This window comes from Epinephelus fuscoguttatus, linkage group LG9 (assembly GCF_011397635.1).
Source record: "Epinephelus fuscoguttatus linkage group LG9, E.fuscoguttatus.final_Chr_v1".
Lineage (NCBI taxonomy): Eukaryota > Metazoa > Chordata > Actinopteri > Perciformes > Serranidae > Epinephelus > Epinephelus fuscoguttatus.
The window spans coordinates 27392635-27410463 of record NC_064760.1 but is presented as its reverse complement, the minus strand read 5'-3'; the positions used below and the strand labels follow the sequence as shown (position 1 = coordinate 27410463).

Below are 17829 nucleotides of genomic sequence, written 5' to 3'. Positions count from 1 at the left end.
GTTGGAATAATCATATGTGTTATTTAACGCCTGTAATATCCATAACTTAACTTCTATTTATTGTAAAACATATTTATTTTCCTACACCTTATTTTTATAGTATCTGTATTTGTACACCAATAAATTATGACACAGTGGTTTGTTGTTGCAGTCAACATTTTTCAGTGTGCATGCTCATAATGTTTAAGGTATCATTCTTCTTATTCAAGTTAAACTGTGCAGTCAACCAGTAACAGCTGTTTCACACAAGACTTTTGAACATGAGGCCACTTTTTACCTTTTTTACCTTTTCACTAATTATTTACTGGGTTTACACAATCTCCAACAGCAGGTAATGCAATCAAAAATAACACATTTATGGCTGTTATATGCCATCATGATCTTTCTTTTTAAAGCTCCAATTAAAAAAAAGAAACAGAGAAAGAGCAACAAGAATGTGAGATAAAACGTGTAAAATAATTTAATAAATAAAATATCCAGGGGGTTTGGTGGACGTAAACATTTGACATACATTATGATACAAAATAAAAGTCAGTTTGCCTCCACTACAGATCATGAAATCAAATTCTCTCCACAAAAACCTCACACTAGTGCATCAGACTAAGGCATACAGTATGTATAGTGTATTTCCACATAACACAAAGGGATCTCACATTTGAATAAAAAGACAACTTGCTCAGATTAGCAAATGGCACTAACATAAAAGCCGGCTGGCATGCACGCCCCTATGTGTCTGACCTACAGCAAAAATTATGAAATGCACTTTTCAGTTTCATACATGAAGAAGCACTAAGGGTTACAGCTTGTGCTCAGAGCAGAATCACTGGCTTTAATTTCAATTAGAATTCAATTATAGTGTATTCATATCAGCACGGACCCTTTAATCAGACTCAGTGTCTCACAGGAAATCAGTCATACAGAAATCACAAAACACTTAGTGTGTTAAAATACACTCAACAAGTTTCAGAGGAAACGAATGCACTTTATAGTTCATGTCCACAATTCTGTTTTCAACATCTTCTTTCAGATTGTTGGTCATTTTCAAAACCAGTGATGTTGCAAGTGAAATGTGTTTATGGTGAGTTCCTCCTTAATGTTAGAGGTAAAAGAGCTTAATTTAAACAGAAGCTGCTGCCGCTGAAACGCGTTCCCGAGCGACATGAAAATGTTCGACACTCACAGAGAGGTCTGTCACTATATTACAAATAACAGGTCCCCGTGGACAAGAGGTCTTGATCCTGTCATAGGTGCAGCTCATTCACATTTAAAACGTTACCAGTTATACAGTGTATTCAGATAATCTTTTAAATAATGTTTAACGATAAATTCTCGCCTAATGACCTCTTTCCTAAAGTAACATGTAAGTTGCAGTGACAGCAAGCTCTCCTCTGTGCTGTCTTCACTGCAGGAGGGATTCGATCACAGCGTCTGGCTTTGCAGATCTTTTCCTGTGTAGAGATAAGTGCACGATTGGTGTTATCGACAACTTCAGAAGCATCCTTATTTCTCAGAATAACTGTATATCATGATAGCGGAAAATATGTTCACACTTCATATCAACATTCTATAAATACACTAATTATACAGAGCAGCCAACATCCTAAAGCAGTAACTCTTCTGTGTACTCATAGCAATATGATGAAAAACTGTATGAAATGCAGAGTTAAAATGGTGAAGGTCAAACATTTAACTAGAAGGTTAAGTTGCAGATAACCAGCTAAGATTGGAAACAAAATACCACAGAATAAGGGCAATTAGAAAAAGATCTGATATGAAAAAGCAGATTGGTAGAGTCGTTTGTGATGCACTCTTGCCAGATGTTGAAAAGACGTAAATGCATCAGTGCCTCCAGGATGCATGCAAAGTCATTACGCCTCCCAAATGTAACTGAGCCAGTGAACCGTCTGTGTGAGTGCAGATTCAAAAGATCTTTCCCTGTGATAATTGCAGCTGAAGTGACAGTGAAATTAAGCTGAAATCAGCCATCTCTCTCTGCCCGTCACAAGATAAGCAACAGCAACAAAAAAACAAAAACAAAAACACAGCTCAGTATTTTAGCATGCACAGTCAAGCAGGGGGAGTGCTCAGCACAACCACTGACTGATCTGTATGGGTGAAGGAGTGTTGTCGATGACAGCCTGTGAGGACTCGCTCTGTGTTGTGTGTAAATGCTCTCTTTGAATGTGCTCATGTTTGGTAAACGGTGAACACAACGCATCCATTTGCTACTAATGTATGTAAACGTGGGCACTGTTTACTCAAACAGCTCACACGCTATGTGGTTTGGCACCCGAGGATCTACGGCACCTGGCATGCCGGTGTTGTGTCGAAGATGGTGTTCCCATACCTAAATCTGAACCAAACCTCTTCCTTTACTACATCGAAGGATGCTTTGCATTGTAACAGGAGGGAGACACTATCAGACTTTGACACAACACCAGCATGGTTGGTGCAATGGGCGATCCAGACAACACAGCCATTGGTACTGCTGAAGCAAGTTCTGTTATTTCAAGGAGGTTTATGAAAAAATCAGTTCAGATCCCAGTGGAGCTCACATTTTTATGTAAATTGTGTCTGCTGGGTCTGAACAATGAAGTGCCAACGTTAGCCACATTGGCAACAACTTTGAAACGACACATTGAGCTGAAGCTTCCAACCAGTCTTGGGGAATATCTGCGATTGAATTATGATCACAAGACTTAATTTTATTTGAAAAAAGAAGAAGAAATAAACATAAAGTAGGTCATTTTTTGGAACTATGTACTTAATTTGAAATTGAATCATGCACGACGAACGTGACCTAGTTCATTTTAACCTCTGGCATCTGAACTTTGAGCTACCTCTTGTGAAGTGTCAACGTTCAGGACGTTGATCTCGCTCGGAGTACATCCATGCAAGTCATACATTAGTTACACGGATAGTTATTAGCTAGGCTGACATAGCTGTTGTTGCAACTTAACTGCTAAACAGGTATTGTTGTTCTTGCATTTTTTGTAAGGTACAGAACAGGCTCAGGTGCATCAACCTGACCCCAGACTAGCATGTAGCCCAGAGAAACCAAGATGGATTTTATCAGATTTATAATCCAAGAAACAGAGATGCATACATGTGGCTTGGTGTACACGAAAGTGGATTAAACTACATCCTTACAAGAGATACTTGAAATGGCATTTGTAAAGACCACAGACTGATGACACATCCAACTCATGAGAAACTTAGCCGTGCACTGATTAGATCATATATGCTCAACAGGATGTGGTGCTTCATGCTGTCTGTCATGCTGTGGTCTGTGAAGAAAGTAGATTACCTTCGCCCCGTCTTGGGTCGACCGCTCTTGCCACTTTTAGAGGTTCGGGGTCTCTCTAGTTTCATCAGAGACTGCCGCATGCTCTCCTCTGTGTAGGCCAGATACACATGGGACAGATCCACCTCAAAAGGCTACAGGAGGCAGGGACAGAAGACGAGAGAGGTCAAAAACACATTGTCAAGGAGGGAAAAGAGAAAAATATCAGAAACATCAGTTGTTGCATAAAAACGTGCAAAGAAATTACATCTTTTTCTTTTTTGTCTGGAGCAGGGGTCTGTTTTCTCATATTGTTGCCAGTGTATGCCACACATTTCTGAAAGACACAAGATACAGTCCATAGACACACATTACTGAGGAGCAGCCCTTGACTCAGAGATTTCCCCCTTATCCTGACGTATATCAAACTGCGTAAGTTGTGCGAAGTGAACTCACCAGCTGCCATTCTCCAATGTCCTCATTCCAGTGCACGTAATTCTCTATCATCTCCTGCACAGAAAAACATGACAAAATATAAAAACTAGAAACGAGGACAGATATGTCACTGATGCAAAGCCCCCTTAACCAACTAATATCAACATCAGCAGATGTGGCGGCCAGTATCGCCAATGAACCTCACAACATTTTTGTATTAATGTGGCTGATGAGCAGTCGCTGGAAAGTGGAATAGATGAAACAGGCCTCGGGTTGACTGGAAGACTGTTGTGCTCACATCTTAGCAGAGACCTAGCTCCATCGTGGCATCCCAGATTAGGCTGTTGCAGTTGCTGGGTAGACTGTGTTCCGCGCCGACAGAGGCTGTTAATACTTTTGCCACCCGCTTAAAGGCGAGATATTCTGCAACTGTATGTTTTATAAAGAGCAGCAAGGTGGAAAAATGGTGTGAAATTGCCACCTTGGACAAGCTGTGTAAAAGGGGCTTATGTTTGCATTGGTGATGCTTGGTGCACAGTCAAAGTTAATGGACAATGCTTCCCTGATGCCGAAATTTTTAACGTTATGATGTGGACCACCATACTAACTGTCCAGGAAATTCACCAGTGTTTTAGTTGCTCCTGTTTACATTCCTCCTGATGCTGCAATTCTTACACCAGTGTCACCTGCAGGCAATGAGTTGTTTCTTTATAGCCTTTCAATTAGTTTAAATCTCATCTGGGATGATCATATATAGACAGAGTAGAAAAAACGGCTATATGGATGGATAAAAATACTGAAAATCAGACTGAGATGTAGTGCTACAGATGTAGGTACGCAAACACATACACACCTGGTATTCCTGGGGAATAAAGTTGTCTATAATGAGCATCTGAAGCCGCAGCTCGCGACTCAGCTGGCGAATGTTTTCCAGGAGTCCCTCAATCTCTCTGTGATGTTCTTGCTGCAGATCTGCCATCTTACAGACAAAACATAACAACCACAGTGGATCAATCTACATTGTTCCCCTGATGATTCAAGACTAACTTCAGCCAGGGAGACTGTTTTATTACATTAAGCTTAAGCTTTGACTGAATAGCATTCCATTAAAGTCTCTAAAGGCATTTAGTCTCTCATAAGAGTCTTGGGGCAAATGATCCTGGGTGTTGTATGACTGTATGTTCTTTCTCAGTGTTACTCTTTTATGTCATGCTGACCTCTGATTTGGCAGCCATCAGCATGGTCCATACTTTCTTCAGCTTCTTGGTCTTTCCTTGAGCCTCCTCCTGCAGACTAGTGTACTTCTCTTCTATGTCCAGACGTTCTTGCTGTTTTAAGAGAGAGAGAGAGAGAGAGATCAGTGATTATGTGGAAGCAAGCAAGTTGTGGTCAGTTGTCATGATTGTGATGAACCTATAAAAGGCTTAAGTCAAAATAATGTCTTATATTATTGTTTGTTTATGTCACAATTTTTTTTTTTCAAATCCTGAGGTTTGCGTCACTTCAAACCAAAGTCACCTTGGCATTACTCTGAAAAATTCTCATTCACAGGAAGAAAGTAGAGTGAGAGAGTGAAAGAGAGTGAGTATCTGTGCATATTTTCCAACCGCAATGATGCTACCGTTTAGGTGTAAATCAAGCTGAGGTTACCACTGACATCTCACGTAGATAATGCGGTATCTGATGTCATATCTTGCCTCTCACTTTATGGCTGACTATTCTGATTTCGGAAGTGAAATTCTTTATGCCCATACCAGCTAAATTCACTGCGTCAAACTGTTTATTCAGGTGTTTACTAAAGGCATCTTAGCAAACTAGAATTACCGCCCTGCGGTTGTATGCCTCACCAGTCAAGTTTCTCTTAAGAATTTACATTCATATCTGTATCACATTCACGAGCGTGACACAGACAAGGTCACAGTGGCCTTGGCCCTTGACCTATGACCACAAAAAACTAATCAGTTCATCGTTGAGTGCAAGTGGACATTTGTGCCAAATCTGAAAAAAATCCCTGAGGTGTTCTTGAGATTTAGTGCTCACAAGGTTGTCCATCGCTTTGTAAGGTCCCGAAAACATAATGCCTCTGGTTACAGCTATCACCAGGGCGGAGGCATAACAAACATCAAGCATTCATCTCCAGGATGATCAGTGGACATATTGTTTGGTGACTACTTTAATTTTACCACAGTTATAGCCTGATAGTGGTTGGAGTTTTCCATGTGATTTCACAGATGCACACCTTTCATTTCATACTGACAACGGCTTGAATGACTCAGTAATTTCTCGTTGACTCACTTTGTGACGTATTTGGTAGTCAGATTAGTTTTTTGATCATCTATCCTTACCTCTTTCTCCTCCAGCTCTTTACGCAGCTGCTCCGCTCTCCTGCGACGTTCTTCTAGTTCGTTGTTGGACTCCTGCAAGAGCTTCTCCTGCTCCTCAGCCTTGGCCAAGAGGTCCACCCCACCCACAATCACCTTCTTCTCTAAGGCTGACAATTTCTCCAGAAGGAGGTGATGCTCCTGTCTGAGAGGTTAGAGGTGGATCGGTTATCAAACTAGTAGCTACTACATCAACACATCCACTAACGCTTAAAGAGGATATTGCAGATTATTCGAGCAGTATCATTGAGAATACCACATCTTAAAAGATAATTAAAAATACAAATCATTTTCTCTTCCCGAACTCACTGAGCTTTAAGAAGGTCCTTCTCCCTCTTCTCCAGCTCTGCTCTGGCCTTGTTCCTCTCCTCCTCCTCCATGTCCAGCTTGGCCTCCAAGGCCTTTCTTTCCTCTTCAATCTTTGCCTGCATCTCCACCATCTTGTCCGGGGAAACCTTCTTCCTCCCTTAAAAAAAGACATCCAGGGAACCATAGTGTTTTTAATTGACAGGTTGTTTTAGATGCATCTTCCTACACCACATTACTCATCAGGGTATAGGTTACAATGACTTCAACACAGATTAATTCATTCTACACTGTGCTTTTTAATCAGCATTAGTATTATTAAATATGTGCCATTGAAGATAAGGCTGGGCGATATGGAGAAAATAAAAAAAAAAAATCACGATATTTTTGAGCAAATACCTCAATATCGATATTGTGAAGATATTACAGGGTTGACTGTAATCATCATAATGTGGATATAATGACTGAGAAAGGCAAAGAATAGAAGAACTACAACAGTCTGTCAACACGATATCTAGTTTCGTATCACAAGATTGATGTAATATCAATATATTGCCCAGCCCTAACAGTGGATCATAAATTTGCACTACAGAAGTCAAATTTATGTTTTTATAAGGAACCTGAGTCCTACGAGTGAGTGCCAGTGACATCCAGCTGCAGAAAGTTGTGACTTGCTAATTCATTGTATTCACTGTATTCATTAATTGTTAGTGTAAGCAACATTTTAAGACAGGGAAAACTATATAAAGTGCAAGATTCTCTTAATGACATGGTAGCTATAGAGATGGAGAGCATGAGACACATGGGTGGTAGTCATACAAGGACAGTCAGAAAAATGTTAAAGGTGATTATACAATAAATTTCTGTTATCAGATTAGTCAGTGTTAAGCCGCGTTTCCACCAAACATGAACATGGATCTGAACCATACATCTGTCTTATGTTTCCACTGCACACAGTGCTCTTTTAATGTCGTCGGGGTTATTAACAGATGGTAATAGTCTCAATACTGCTCCGTCCAGCTCTTGCTGTATAACCTACTCACCAGTGATGTCTACAAAAGAAAAGGCTGGAGTGTACAGGAAAGCTGCTCCTCCATTTTTTTTTATCTCCAAGTGAGGAAATATAAGCTTCGCAGTTTGCATATTTCAGTTTAAATTCATTAACATTTTTTAAGCGCTCGGAGAGCCAATCATCACGAAAGCGTATGTCATGCAAGACAGACAATAAAAACAAATGGAATGGTCAGAGGTATAATACTGACATTTAGGGTGTGTTGATAGATTCATGACGTCAACTCATTGAGTAACATGAAAGACAACATTCCACCTTAGCTGCTGGCAGCACTGTGGATTAAATGATCTTTTCTTAGACTATGGCCAATTGTTAACTAGTAAAATATAAAATGGCAGCAAAGCATCCTCTTATTTTATAGTTGACTAAGGTATGTAAACTTGCCTCTGTAGGAACAAGGGTTACAGTCCACTGTAGTCGAGCAAGATTGTCGATTTTCTATTGATCAATCAACAGACTGCAGTGTTTCTAGCTCCACCTTTTAGAATCGGATCAGTGTGCTAAGTACCTCAGCAGAAGGGTGATGAAAAGCGGGATGGCATGGAACAGTTCTGTTGGTGCCATTCATGTTTGATAATGAAGACGCAAACGAAAAAAACGTTCTACTGTGTAACAAACTGAACCAAACTGGACTGCTTGGTGGAAACAAGGCTTTAGTGAAATAGCTACTGAAACACATGGTGGCCATCTGAGTAATTTGTGCGAGTAGAGACAGCAATGCTACAGGATAGCAGGACTATGTTGTAGATTCTTACACCAACCTCTTTCTTCTTGAATTAAGAGGTGTATAGCAAGTCAGACAGGCGGCATTTGTACCAGGAGGAGGAAAGAGAGAGAGAGAGAGAGAGAGAGAGAGAGAGAGAGAGACAGAGAGAGAGAGAGACAAAGAGCAACACATTACAGAGTGATCTTGAAAGTCTGAAGACTCTACAGAGTGGAACACCACATGTGGGACAAGGAGTGGGAGAAAGAGAGGTTTCAGTTATAGCAATGCTATAGAAGAAATGATAGTGACGTGGCAAAAAACAAACAAACAACAACATAGAAAACATCAATTCACATAATGGAACATGATGTGGGTGAATTACGTCTTTGAGGGACAGGAGTTATAAATTTCGCAATTATAATAATATAATACATTTTATTTAAAAGCGCCTTTCTCAACACTCAAGGACACTTTACAGAGCATTAAAAACACAATTAAAGTCATAATTAAAATAAATAAAAACAACAGACAAGAGTGACAGAAAGTAAAAATGGATGTGGGCAATTAAAGGGAATATGCAATTTGGAACAGATGGGTTTTGAGTTGTGATTTGAAATGGGGTAGAGAGTCCATGTTTCTGAGGTCCATGCTTAGTAAAGCCAGTAAAGCCAGGCTTTATCCTTACAGTAAAGCCTGGCTTTACTGTAAGGATAAACTGAGGGTATGAAATCACCATGCAGACCCATTCTATGATGTCAAAACTATGTTCACTTAGGTCATGCATGAAAATAAAGTTGGAGAGATTTGACATCAGATTGTGCCAATGCTTTTGAAGGATCGGTTCAACAGTGCAACAGACCCATTTAGATTCATGGATCTGTCTTAAAACGTTCTTTTAGGAACCTTTGCAATTATTTTCATGTACAAATATTTGGGACATTACAGTCAGTAGTGTGGGGGGATCTGGGCTATGAGCCTACAGGAGTGGCACAGACACAGGGAAAGTATCAAGCCCCTTTCACACATGCACTGTTATCCATAAATGCTCTGGAAAAATTCACTCTTACAATTTGCATATTCAGGACCTTAAACAGCTCAAGTGTCAATTAAATAAACAACATTAAAAGAGAAGGTACCATGAAGTTTATTTACTTTGGTCCAATAAAAAAAATGAATTCCTGAATCAATGGTGCAATGCAAACAAGTGCAAATGCAAAAGAGATAACATGCCTCCTTCTGCCTAGGCTGTTTTTTTTTATTCTAATAATGTAAAATACAGAGTAATTTTAATCTGCATTTTGATGTGGAAGTGTATTATAAAAGTTTTAGTGGCAGTAAAGGTGGGACCAAGTCATTGTTTTGCAAGTCAGAAGTCTCAAGTTTTTGCACTTCAGTCACAAGCAAAGACAGGGAAGTTCCAATTTCAAGACCTAAATCACTCTGCACCAAAGGTAATGGCAGAGTAATATGTTTAATTTACAAAAATCATGCATGCTTTTTAAATTTTGTTTATTTGTTAAAACAAGCTTGTTCTAAGTTGTTGCATCTCCATCTGTAATTTTCCACCAGCACGTTTTGCATACTGCAATTCCATTTCTCGCTGACGATTCGGTTGTTTCTGTACACAAACGCAGGTATCTTTGTATAATTTTTTTCAAATGGCACTCAGAAACGTTATGTTCGTTCTTTATGGTTCTCTCCTGCAACTTGATTGGATGGATTGACTTAGTTAGTTAGTTTTTTTTTTTAAGATTTTTAATCTTTGGGCTTGGGGGCAAAGATATAAATTCAAAAGGCATGAGTCAGTGGTGTTAAAGTCCAAGTTGAGATGCAAATCTGTGTCACACTAGGCTGATGCGCCGGGTCAAAGCGAGTCAAGCCAAGCCAGCACATGTATGGAAAAGAGCTACTGGTGGTTTAGTGGTTACGGCACCTGTCCCCATTTTATGTTCAGCTGGGGACCCTTGCTGCATATCACTCCTCATCTCTTTTTTCTGCAACTTCCTGTCACCTCTCTACTATTGCCTGATCAAGGCACAAGATGCCCTAAAAATGATAAACGCCACTAAAATCTTAATCTGAAATCTGTACCGGAATGAACAGATCATCTTAAAGGGCCAGTGTGTAAAATGGGTTGAAAACAGTGACATCAGTGGTCAAATTCTAGATTGCAGGGCTCACTCGCTCACCCCTCCCATCGGGTAAATGACGGTGGCTTCGTAAGGACAAAATGCCTTGCGCACGAGTTTTTCAGGAGTAGGTCTATCTAGCGACGAGTTGTATGTTTATTTAGAAATCTAAGCCATGTTACTATATTGTAATGAATCCCTCACGAGCAGGAGACCAGAGGAGTGTTCGGGAAAAAGGCCCGTTTATTTGAGCACTCCAGAAACTCCGGTAACACTCCATTCCGTCCCAAACTCTGACTCTTCTAGCGTAACAGACACACTTCATAACTTTACAAACGGAGCATACAGGAGCATACAGATGAGGAACTCCATGTGTTTGATGCTGAGCGGGTGAGAAGAGAGGCTGAATGCACAGAATGGGATTCGGTGCTACTGCTACCATCGTTGGGGAGATATATCATCAGGAGGAAAAGCGCTGCAGAGAGTGCATCACAAGGAGTGAAGTTGCGTCTTCTTTTCCTCGCAGATGACGGTTCGGGTTCATTCTCTCCTGTTGCGTGGTAAGTGTGGTCCATTCGCAAACTTTATAACTAAAAAAACTTTTTACTGCTCTCTATCCACGAACTACTAACACTCCACTGTTTCTTCCTCCTTCTTCCTTCCTTCCGCTGTCTTCGTTGGTTCATTTATACACGCGAAACGCGTTCTCTGGCTGGCTGGATTGTCCACTCGGGCTGCCTTACATACATGGCGGCGCAAGATGGCGACCTCTCTAATGCAAGGCCCTTGCTATATATATAAATATATATATATATATATATATATATAAAAGCATAATTATAAGGCTACGAAAACCAAATTAATTTTATTTTGTAGCGATCATACACTTTTATAAACATATTAAAGGGTAGAATAGTCAGATTCAGATTCAGATTGACAATAAACCATGCCAAATATTATACACTGGCCCTTTAATGAAAGGTAAAAAAAAAAGGGCTTTCTGGTGTTAAGTTAAATAAAATTTCATGCAGGCCTGCTGTATTAAAACATGAATCATGTGCACCCACCTTCAGACAGCTATGCAATATCACATTATAAAACAAGTACAGGGGCTGAAAAATTGATCAAGCCAACCATTGTAAAGAGGAAATACTATGAATGACTCAAGCTGTAGACATCAAGTCATCAGGAAAAACCCCTTAGAAAACCACCTACATACACAGCACAAACCTAAAAAAAAAAAAATCAACACACTCATCAAACGCTTCACAGTTTGCTCTCAATTTCAACTTTCACTCATGCCAACTGTTTACAAATATCAACAGAGAAACTTTTGCTACAAACAGCATGAAAGCAATACAGGAAGTGAAGAGAGAAAAAACAACAACCTTGAAATCTTTTGCATTTCTAAAGTAATGCAGTCCGGCTGCAGAATCCTCTGCCATATTCAATTTATAATGAAACCGATAAGGAACATCTCTCATGGAGAGCTACAGGGTGTTTTGACACCTACTGGGGATGGTTAAGTGGGGGCAAGCCTCCCAACGCAGCGCCTGTGGTCAGCAATCAAATCATGGCGATAAACTGCCAATCAGCTGCTTTCTAATCACTTTGACAGAGTGTATGTTATGAAAACTGATACAATCCTAGTCCTTGGTGTCATTTTTTGCAACTTGATATCCTCGGGCAGTGATTCCACCACGGTGTGAAGAAAATCTGGACTGGACATGAGTGACCGACGTAACGTGGAATTTTTCCAAATAAAGGAGTTCAGTGTAAAAGCCAAAAGCGACACCTTACATTATATTTAAAACTAGCAATTTAATGGGTCCCATGTGTGAAAAGGGCTTAAGTTTGTGGGCAGGTGGGTCAGTAGAGCAGAGAGCTGCTCCAACTCACTATTCTGAGGTTTATCCTCAGTGGGCGGAGGGACTGAGGAGGAACAGGCAAATTCTGAGCTATTGCTGCTGCTGCTGCTGCTGCTGCTGTCTGGAAAAAGAAGCAGAGGAAGCACCCCTCCCACCAACGCCCACAGTGAGCAACAGGTAGAGGAGGAAAGCTGTTGGTTTGCAGAGCTTGAAGCAAAATGTAGGTGCTTTATGTGAGTCCCACAAATCAGGCAGCTGCAGGTGCGCCATGCAAATTGCAGATACAGCACGGCACCGTAGTCACAGAAGCTGAATGATTTGGTTAATAGTAATAATATGGTATTGGAAAGAATAATAATGACAACTGGAAAATATAAAGAGATACATCCTCAGAGGCACATCTTCACAGGAACATCACTTTCAGCACTGCCATGTAATGCGATGACCTACTTATGATTATTCATCTGAATTTAACACTTTCCACTTAAAAACAGAGAAGACCAGAAGGTGAGAAAAGGGAAACTCCTGACTGAGAACAGTGTTACATATACAGAAGCCTATTAACACAGAAAGCAAAGAGTAGAGTCTAACTAGTGACCTAAAAGCAGCTTTAGCTTGATAATTATCTGCTGAACTACGCTGACTCATATTACATCTAGCATGCTGATGAGAGATTATACCAGATAGACACAAATTATACAGATGTATATCCAAACATTTACAAAAACCACACATTAAACCACTCTATGAAAAAAACTCCCCACAGGCATATGAAGATTGCATCAGCAGATTTCAGTCATTTGCTCTGCTGCACACTTGCATCTATGTGTGTGCATTAATTACAAATCCTTACCTCTTCTTCTCCTGCGGCCTTCTCCTGCCTCCCCTCCTTCATCATCAGCTTCATCCATCTCTTCTGACCCACTGCCCTCTGAGCCAGAGATTTCTTCACCTAGAATTGCACAAAACATTTCAAAAAGACAAAAAGTCAGCCTTGAAAAAACACCATACTTGTAATCCAAACAGCATGATTATTATTTTTTTTAACTGTCTGGCTCATTACCTTCCACCAGTTTCTTCTTTAGCTCCTCAATCTCTTTCTGAAACTGGCGCAAAAGGGCATCCTTAGGATCTTCGTTGATCCTGGCTTTGTTCTTGATGTTTTTAGCCCTGTTAGCATAGCGCAGGGTACTGATGGTCTCATCATAGTTATAGTCTGCAGGGCCTATATTTGCACACTGGTGGAGAGAAGTATGTCATTTTAAAAAGTGAGGCAAAAATTGTACTATCAAAGTCAATGTGACAAAATGCTTAGAATTTACCAATGACTGAGAAATGGTCATTTTGAGGGACTTACATATCCTTCTAACCTGTTACTGTCAATATTACAGTATGATTTGAGACAGCTGAAAATTTTTGGTTATTGGGTGGTCCCTGACTTTAATGTTGGGGGGGGGGCTTCAGTTTCCTGAAGCACACGCTTGTACTGTACTGCCTTTATGTCTTGAAGAAAAAGTCGACCTGCCCTCGACTGTCACTGTATAATTTGCACTCTGCTTAGAAGAAGAACGCTACTCTAGCGCAGCTTTAACTTTCACTCTACCATCATGGTCTTGGAGTTTCCTCCGAGTGAATCCTGCAGCAGACGCGTCAGCTTAGAGTTCCTGTAGGGCACGTGTGTGCTCTTGCCGTCCACCAGGGCAGAGATGACGTTACCCAGTGTGGAGAGAGACAGATTGATCTTTGTTGCTTCCTTTAAACGCTGACCTGTAGCTCCAGTCTTGCCCTGTCTCTCCGAGCCCTGTAGAAGCAGGGTGGCAGATTAAGTGGTTGTGGTCAGATGGGTGGTGAGCGATAAAGCAAACATCACAGTTATGTAACTGTCTCATCTCATTTACTAGGAAATAGTTCATTTTTTTAACTCAGAAATTTCTGCCCGCAGATACGTACTGCAAGATCGACCAGATGAAGTTTTCCCATGCGCACATGCTGGTTTCCATCCACACCCTTCTCGCTGCACTCGATGGTGATTGTGAAGATGGCATGGGAACGGGAGCTGTGTTCATTCATGTTTGTGGCACCGACAGACCCTACAAACAGTGGAATACCATTTGATCAGACAACATGACTCATATTGGCATGAACTTTAAATTCTGAGCTGAAGTTAGAATTCTTTTAACGATTTTCTCCAGACTTTTCTGACTACTACCAGCGTGTAAGGTAGGGAGGACATGATATCAGGTTTTCACTATGATTATTGTGGCCAAAAGAGTTCACAAAAACGATACTGTTGTGATATCTACATAAAATGTGGGGGGGGATGCCATCAGTCAAATTCATCTTTAACCTGATTACTGTGTGGTTTTTCTCCTTTTATGGAAACGGAATTACACTCAAAATACGAGCGTAGGGAGGCAAAAAGTGCCATTGGGGGAGGAAGACAAAGAGAAAACAGAAAGAAATGGTAAAGATTTAAGAGGCACTGGATTATTTACACATTATTATCATATTTATACTATTAAGATGAGATCAATACCAGTATACCGTGACACCCCTAGTGTAAGTATGCACAAGTAGTCTTTGCACGTGAGCACACTTCTTAATAGTTGGCATATACTGCATTTAAAATAAAGAAATTATTTTATTTTATGTTTATCAACTAACTTAAGCCACACATTGATGTATATAATGCAAAACAGAAAGACTCCTAAAGCCTCTGTGATATTCGCCTACATTTCCATCTCTTGCAAGCACAAAGCCTCTTCTTGTTTCACATGTGTAGTTTTACCACATATTCTCACAGAGCAATATCTCAGTGAAATATGAGAGCAAAGGTTGATTTTGTGGCCATCTATTTCTGCCTCCATGCTGCTAGTTATTCTGCTTACGGTTTTTGTGTCCCAGCGTCATAATCCGGTCCATGTCGTCAGCATTGTTCACGACGTAACCGGAGAGGTCTTTGATATACACGCCAACATCTGGTCTTTCTTTCACCTTTGACGAAAAAATTGAACTTAAGTATGGAAAACTGTTGTCAACATCAAACTGCTATTACAAGCAAATCTATTCAGGAATCTTATGCAAGTTTTCCAGTCCTGGAAATGACTGCAGTGCCCTTTAAGACAGTTTTCATATGAATCACTAAACTCTCTATCTAAGTGTTGATTTTAAAGACCCATTTACCTCCAGCCTCTGCATCTGGTCCTTGCCCAACAAGTCTCGCACTTCCTCATTGTAAATCTCCAGGTACGAAACACGAACCAAAAACCTGTTAAAGTTAAATGTGTATTCAAAGTCAGATAAAGGCTGAAGCAGCAAATGACAAACCAACATCTGTAAATAAATCTTTCACTTATAATACATGGAGCCTTGTATTTTGCTAATATGACCTAAATCAGAAAAAAACTGCCTTCCATTGGTAGACTAAGCTGAAAACCTGAAAGGAAAAAAAAATCAATTCTCTTTAAAAGGGGTGGGCTAAGCTTTCATAATCCAGTTTCTAGATCCAATTCTAACAGATAAAATGTCCTTTAAATGCTTTGTCCAAATACTCTGTATTTTCTTAATATGCATGAGCTCCCTCACTTGAGTAAAATGAGAAATACACAACCCTCTTTTTTCAATTACTTGTTATTTACAAGTGTGTCTTTTTAAAAGAACATTTTTGAATAGGCGATATTTTTACTTGCAAGGTAAATAACAAATGCTTGCTCCATGACATTCTCTGTCAAAAGATTTTTTTTTTAAAGACTGATTGTGGTGGACATTGCATTGTGGAAAAATAAACAAAGTTTCCACTGTATCTGGTGCATATGTACACAGTGGGGATTGTCAGCTGGACTAATAATGTGCATAGACGAAATATTTTTGGGTGATTTTACTATATGTTTTCTGGTTGACTGCTTTCTCACCTTGTGTCACCCTCTGCCTTGGCAATGTGGCCAAAAATATGAGCAAAGGAGTTTGGGATTATCCCTCTGAGTTCTGGCACTGTTCTCACACCCTCCATGGTGAATGTTTTTCCTGTGCCAGTTTGCCCATATGCAAAAATGGTGCCTGAAATGGACAGCAGAGCGTAAAGTCACAGTGCCAGTATTGAATATATAAATCGAAGATCAAATACAGAATATTAGTTGCAATATTATATTACAGTTAATAACAAATGTCTGTATTAAAAATTTCTCCAACTGTTAATGCAGTCATGACATTTATGAGGCACATTATACAGCAATGATTTATTGATAAAAATGAATGCTTATGTTACAGTAATATTACCATTGTATCCCTCTAATACTGAGTCAATGATGGGGCGGGCAGTGAGGTTGTAGACATCCAGCTGTTTGCTGTCTGGTCCAAACACAGTGTCAAATGTGAATGTCTTGGGAGGCTCATGTGGAGTTTCCAGTTTGTTAACTGTTATGGTCCCACGGATCTCGTCCACAACGACGGCCTGTTTGTGGCCCATCATCTTCTCTTTCTGGTTGAGGGGACGACATCTCACCACCACCTTCACGTTGTCATTGACCTCCTGCTTGTCAGGTTTCTCAAGCTTATTGCTCTGGAAAAAAGGGCCGTGATGAGAGACAGCGATTCAATAGGATGTAACGATGAGTTATTATGTTGTGACAATTACCATACATATTTACAGTATTAGTTAACCAACATGGACAAGAGGGGGTAGCCGGCAAAAACAATTAGCAGTCAATGACTTGGCATATACGAAGCTAGGCGAGTTAGTCGCTTGGACGTTATCTGCCGTTTCCTGGGTTGCTAGGCAGGCAACCGCTAGTAACGTTTAGGATAACGTTAGCTAACTAACGGTTAAACGTTAACATTAGCTAACTAACGCTACCACAGCAAATTTGGAGAATAATTATATGTGAAACCCACACACTGCTAACAAGCCGTGCTAATTGCTTCGTGCTGACTGACAAAACCCCAACGTTGGGAAGTAAGGTGCACCATTTCCTTGTATCCTACTGTAAGCTAACGATGCTAACCGGTTAGCATCACATCAGTGAGGTCGGAGGAAGGGAGGAACCCCTTTGCAAACAAAACAAAATAATCCAAACAGGCGTGTCGACTTACCGGCATAGTGAGAATGCAGAAAGACGATTAAGTATACGTATAATGACAATGAAATGTTTGTAAGGCTTTGCTCATTTGAGTCTGGGTTATCCGAAGAATTTAAATGCCAGCGCAGTGCCCATATCATCAGAGGCTCACATCCGATAGCTTGTTGTCAGGTCGCTGTCACACTGCGCATGCGTCATGGGGGAAGCTGGAGAGGGGGTCTTCACTTGGTTGGTTACAGTAACTGCTGCAATGTAAATGGCTCCATTGTGTTGATATATTTCATATATGCGGGGCATACATTTACTGTAGCACTATTACTGTAGGTGATTCAGTGCAATGCAGTTGAATTAAAGTACAGAGGTAAAAAATTACTGGCTGGACCCCATTAACCCCCCCATTCCTCCCACTCCCTGTGCATTGTATGACTTTCCTATGCTTGAATACTGCTGTGTGTTAGCTTGATTATACACACATTAATTTGGCACATATTCTATGTGCACAACAGTGAAATACTTAAAGCCTTAAAAGATTGAAAGATTTTGATTAGCTCTAGGCTGATAAGCAGATAATGAA

The 17829-nt window shown here is 40.3% G+C and overlaps 1 protein-coding gene across 2 annotated transcripts; it reads right to left on the bottom strand.

Annotated features, from left to right (window-relative positions):
• Window positions 1-464: 464 nt before the first annotated feature.
• kif3a (kinesin family member 3A) lies at window positions 465-17427 on the bottom strand. Of its 2 annotated transcripts, XM_049585678.1 has the most exons (19): window positions 17269-17427; window positions 16456-16738; window positions 16092-16236; window positions 15364-15448; window positions 15069-15174; window positions 14131-14270; window positions 13784-13981; window positions 13244-13418; window positions 13034-13132; window positions 12212-12301; window positions 8239-8247; window positions 6409-6565; window positions 6064-6244; window positions 4936-5046; window positions 4572-4697; window positions 3740-3793; window positions 3552-3620; window positions 3308-3438; window positions 465-1448 (listed from the first exon to the last, which is right to left on the bottom strand). In XM_049585678.1, exons 1-19 carry the CDS (start codon window positions 17272-17274, stop codon window positions 1400-1402), a joined length of 2214 nt encoding a protein of 737 aa, XP_049441635.1. In that variant the 5' UTR covers window positions 17275-17427; the 3' UTR covers window positions 465-1399. The 2 variants fall into 2 exon arrangements, with proteins under 2 accessions (XP_049441635.1, XP_049441634.1); XM_049585677.1 differs by lacking the exons at window positions 8239-8247; window positions 12212-12301 and having other exon boundaries at window positions 467-1448.
• Between the last annotated feature and the right edge of the window lie 402 nt (window positions 17428-17829).

Excerpts from the sequence above, each read along its gene's own strand:
- kif3a (XM_049585678.1), bottom strand. Across the intron at positions 12,302-13,033 it reads AGGCCGCAGGAGAAGAAGAG|ACAGCAGCAGCAGCAGCAGC; the intron begins GTAAGGATTTGT and ends TTCTTTTTCCAG. Across the intron at positions 3,794-4,571 it reads TTATTCCCCAGGAATACCAG|GAGATGATAGAGAATTACGT; the intron begins GTGTGTATGTGT and ends TTTTCTGTGCAG.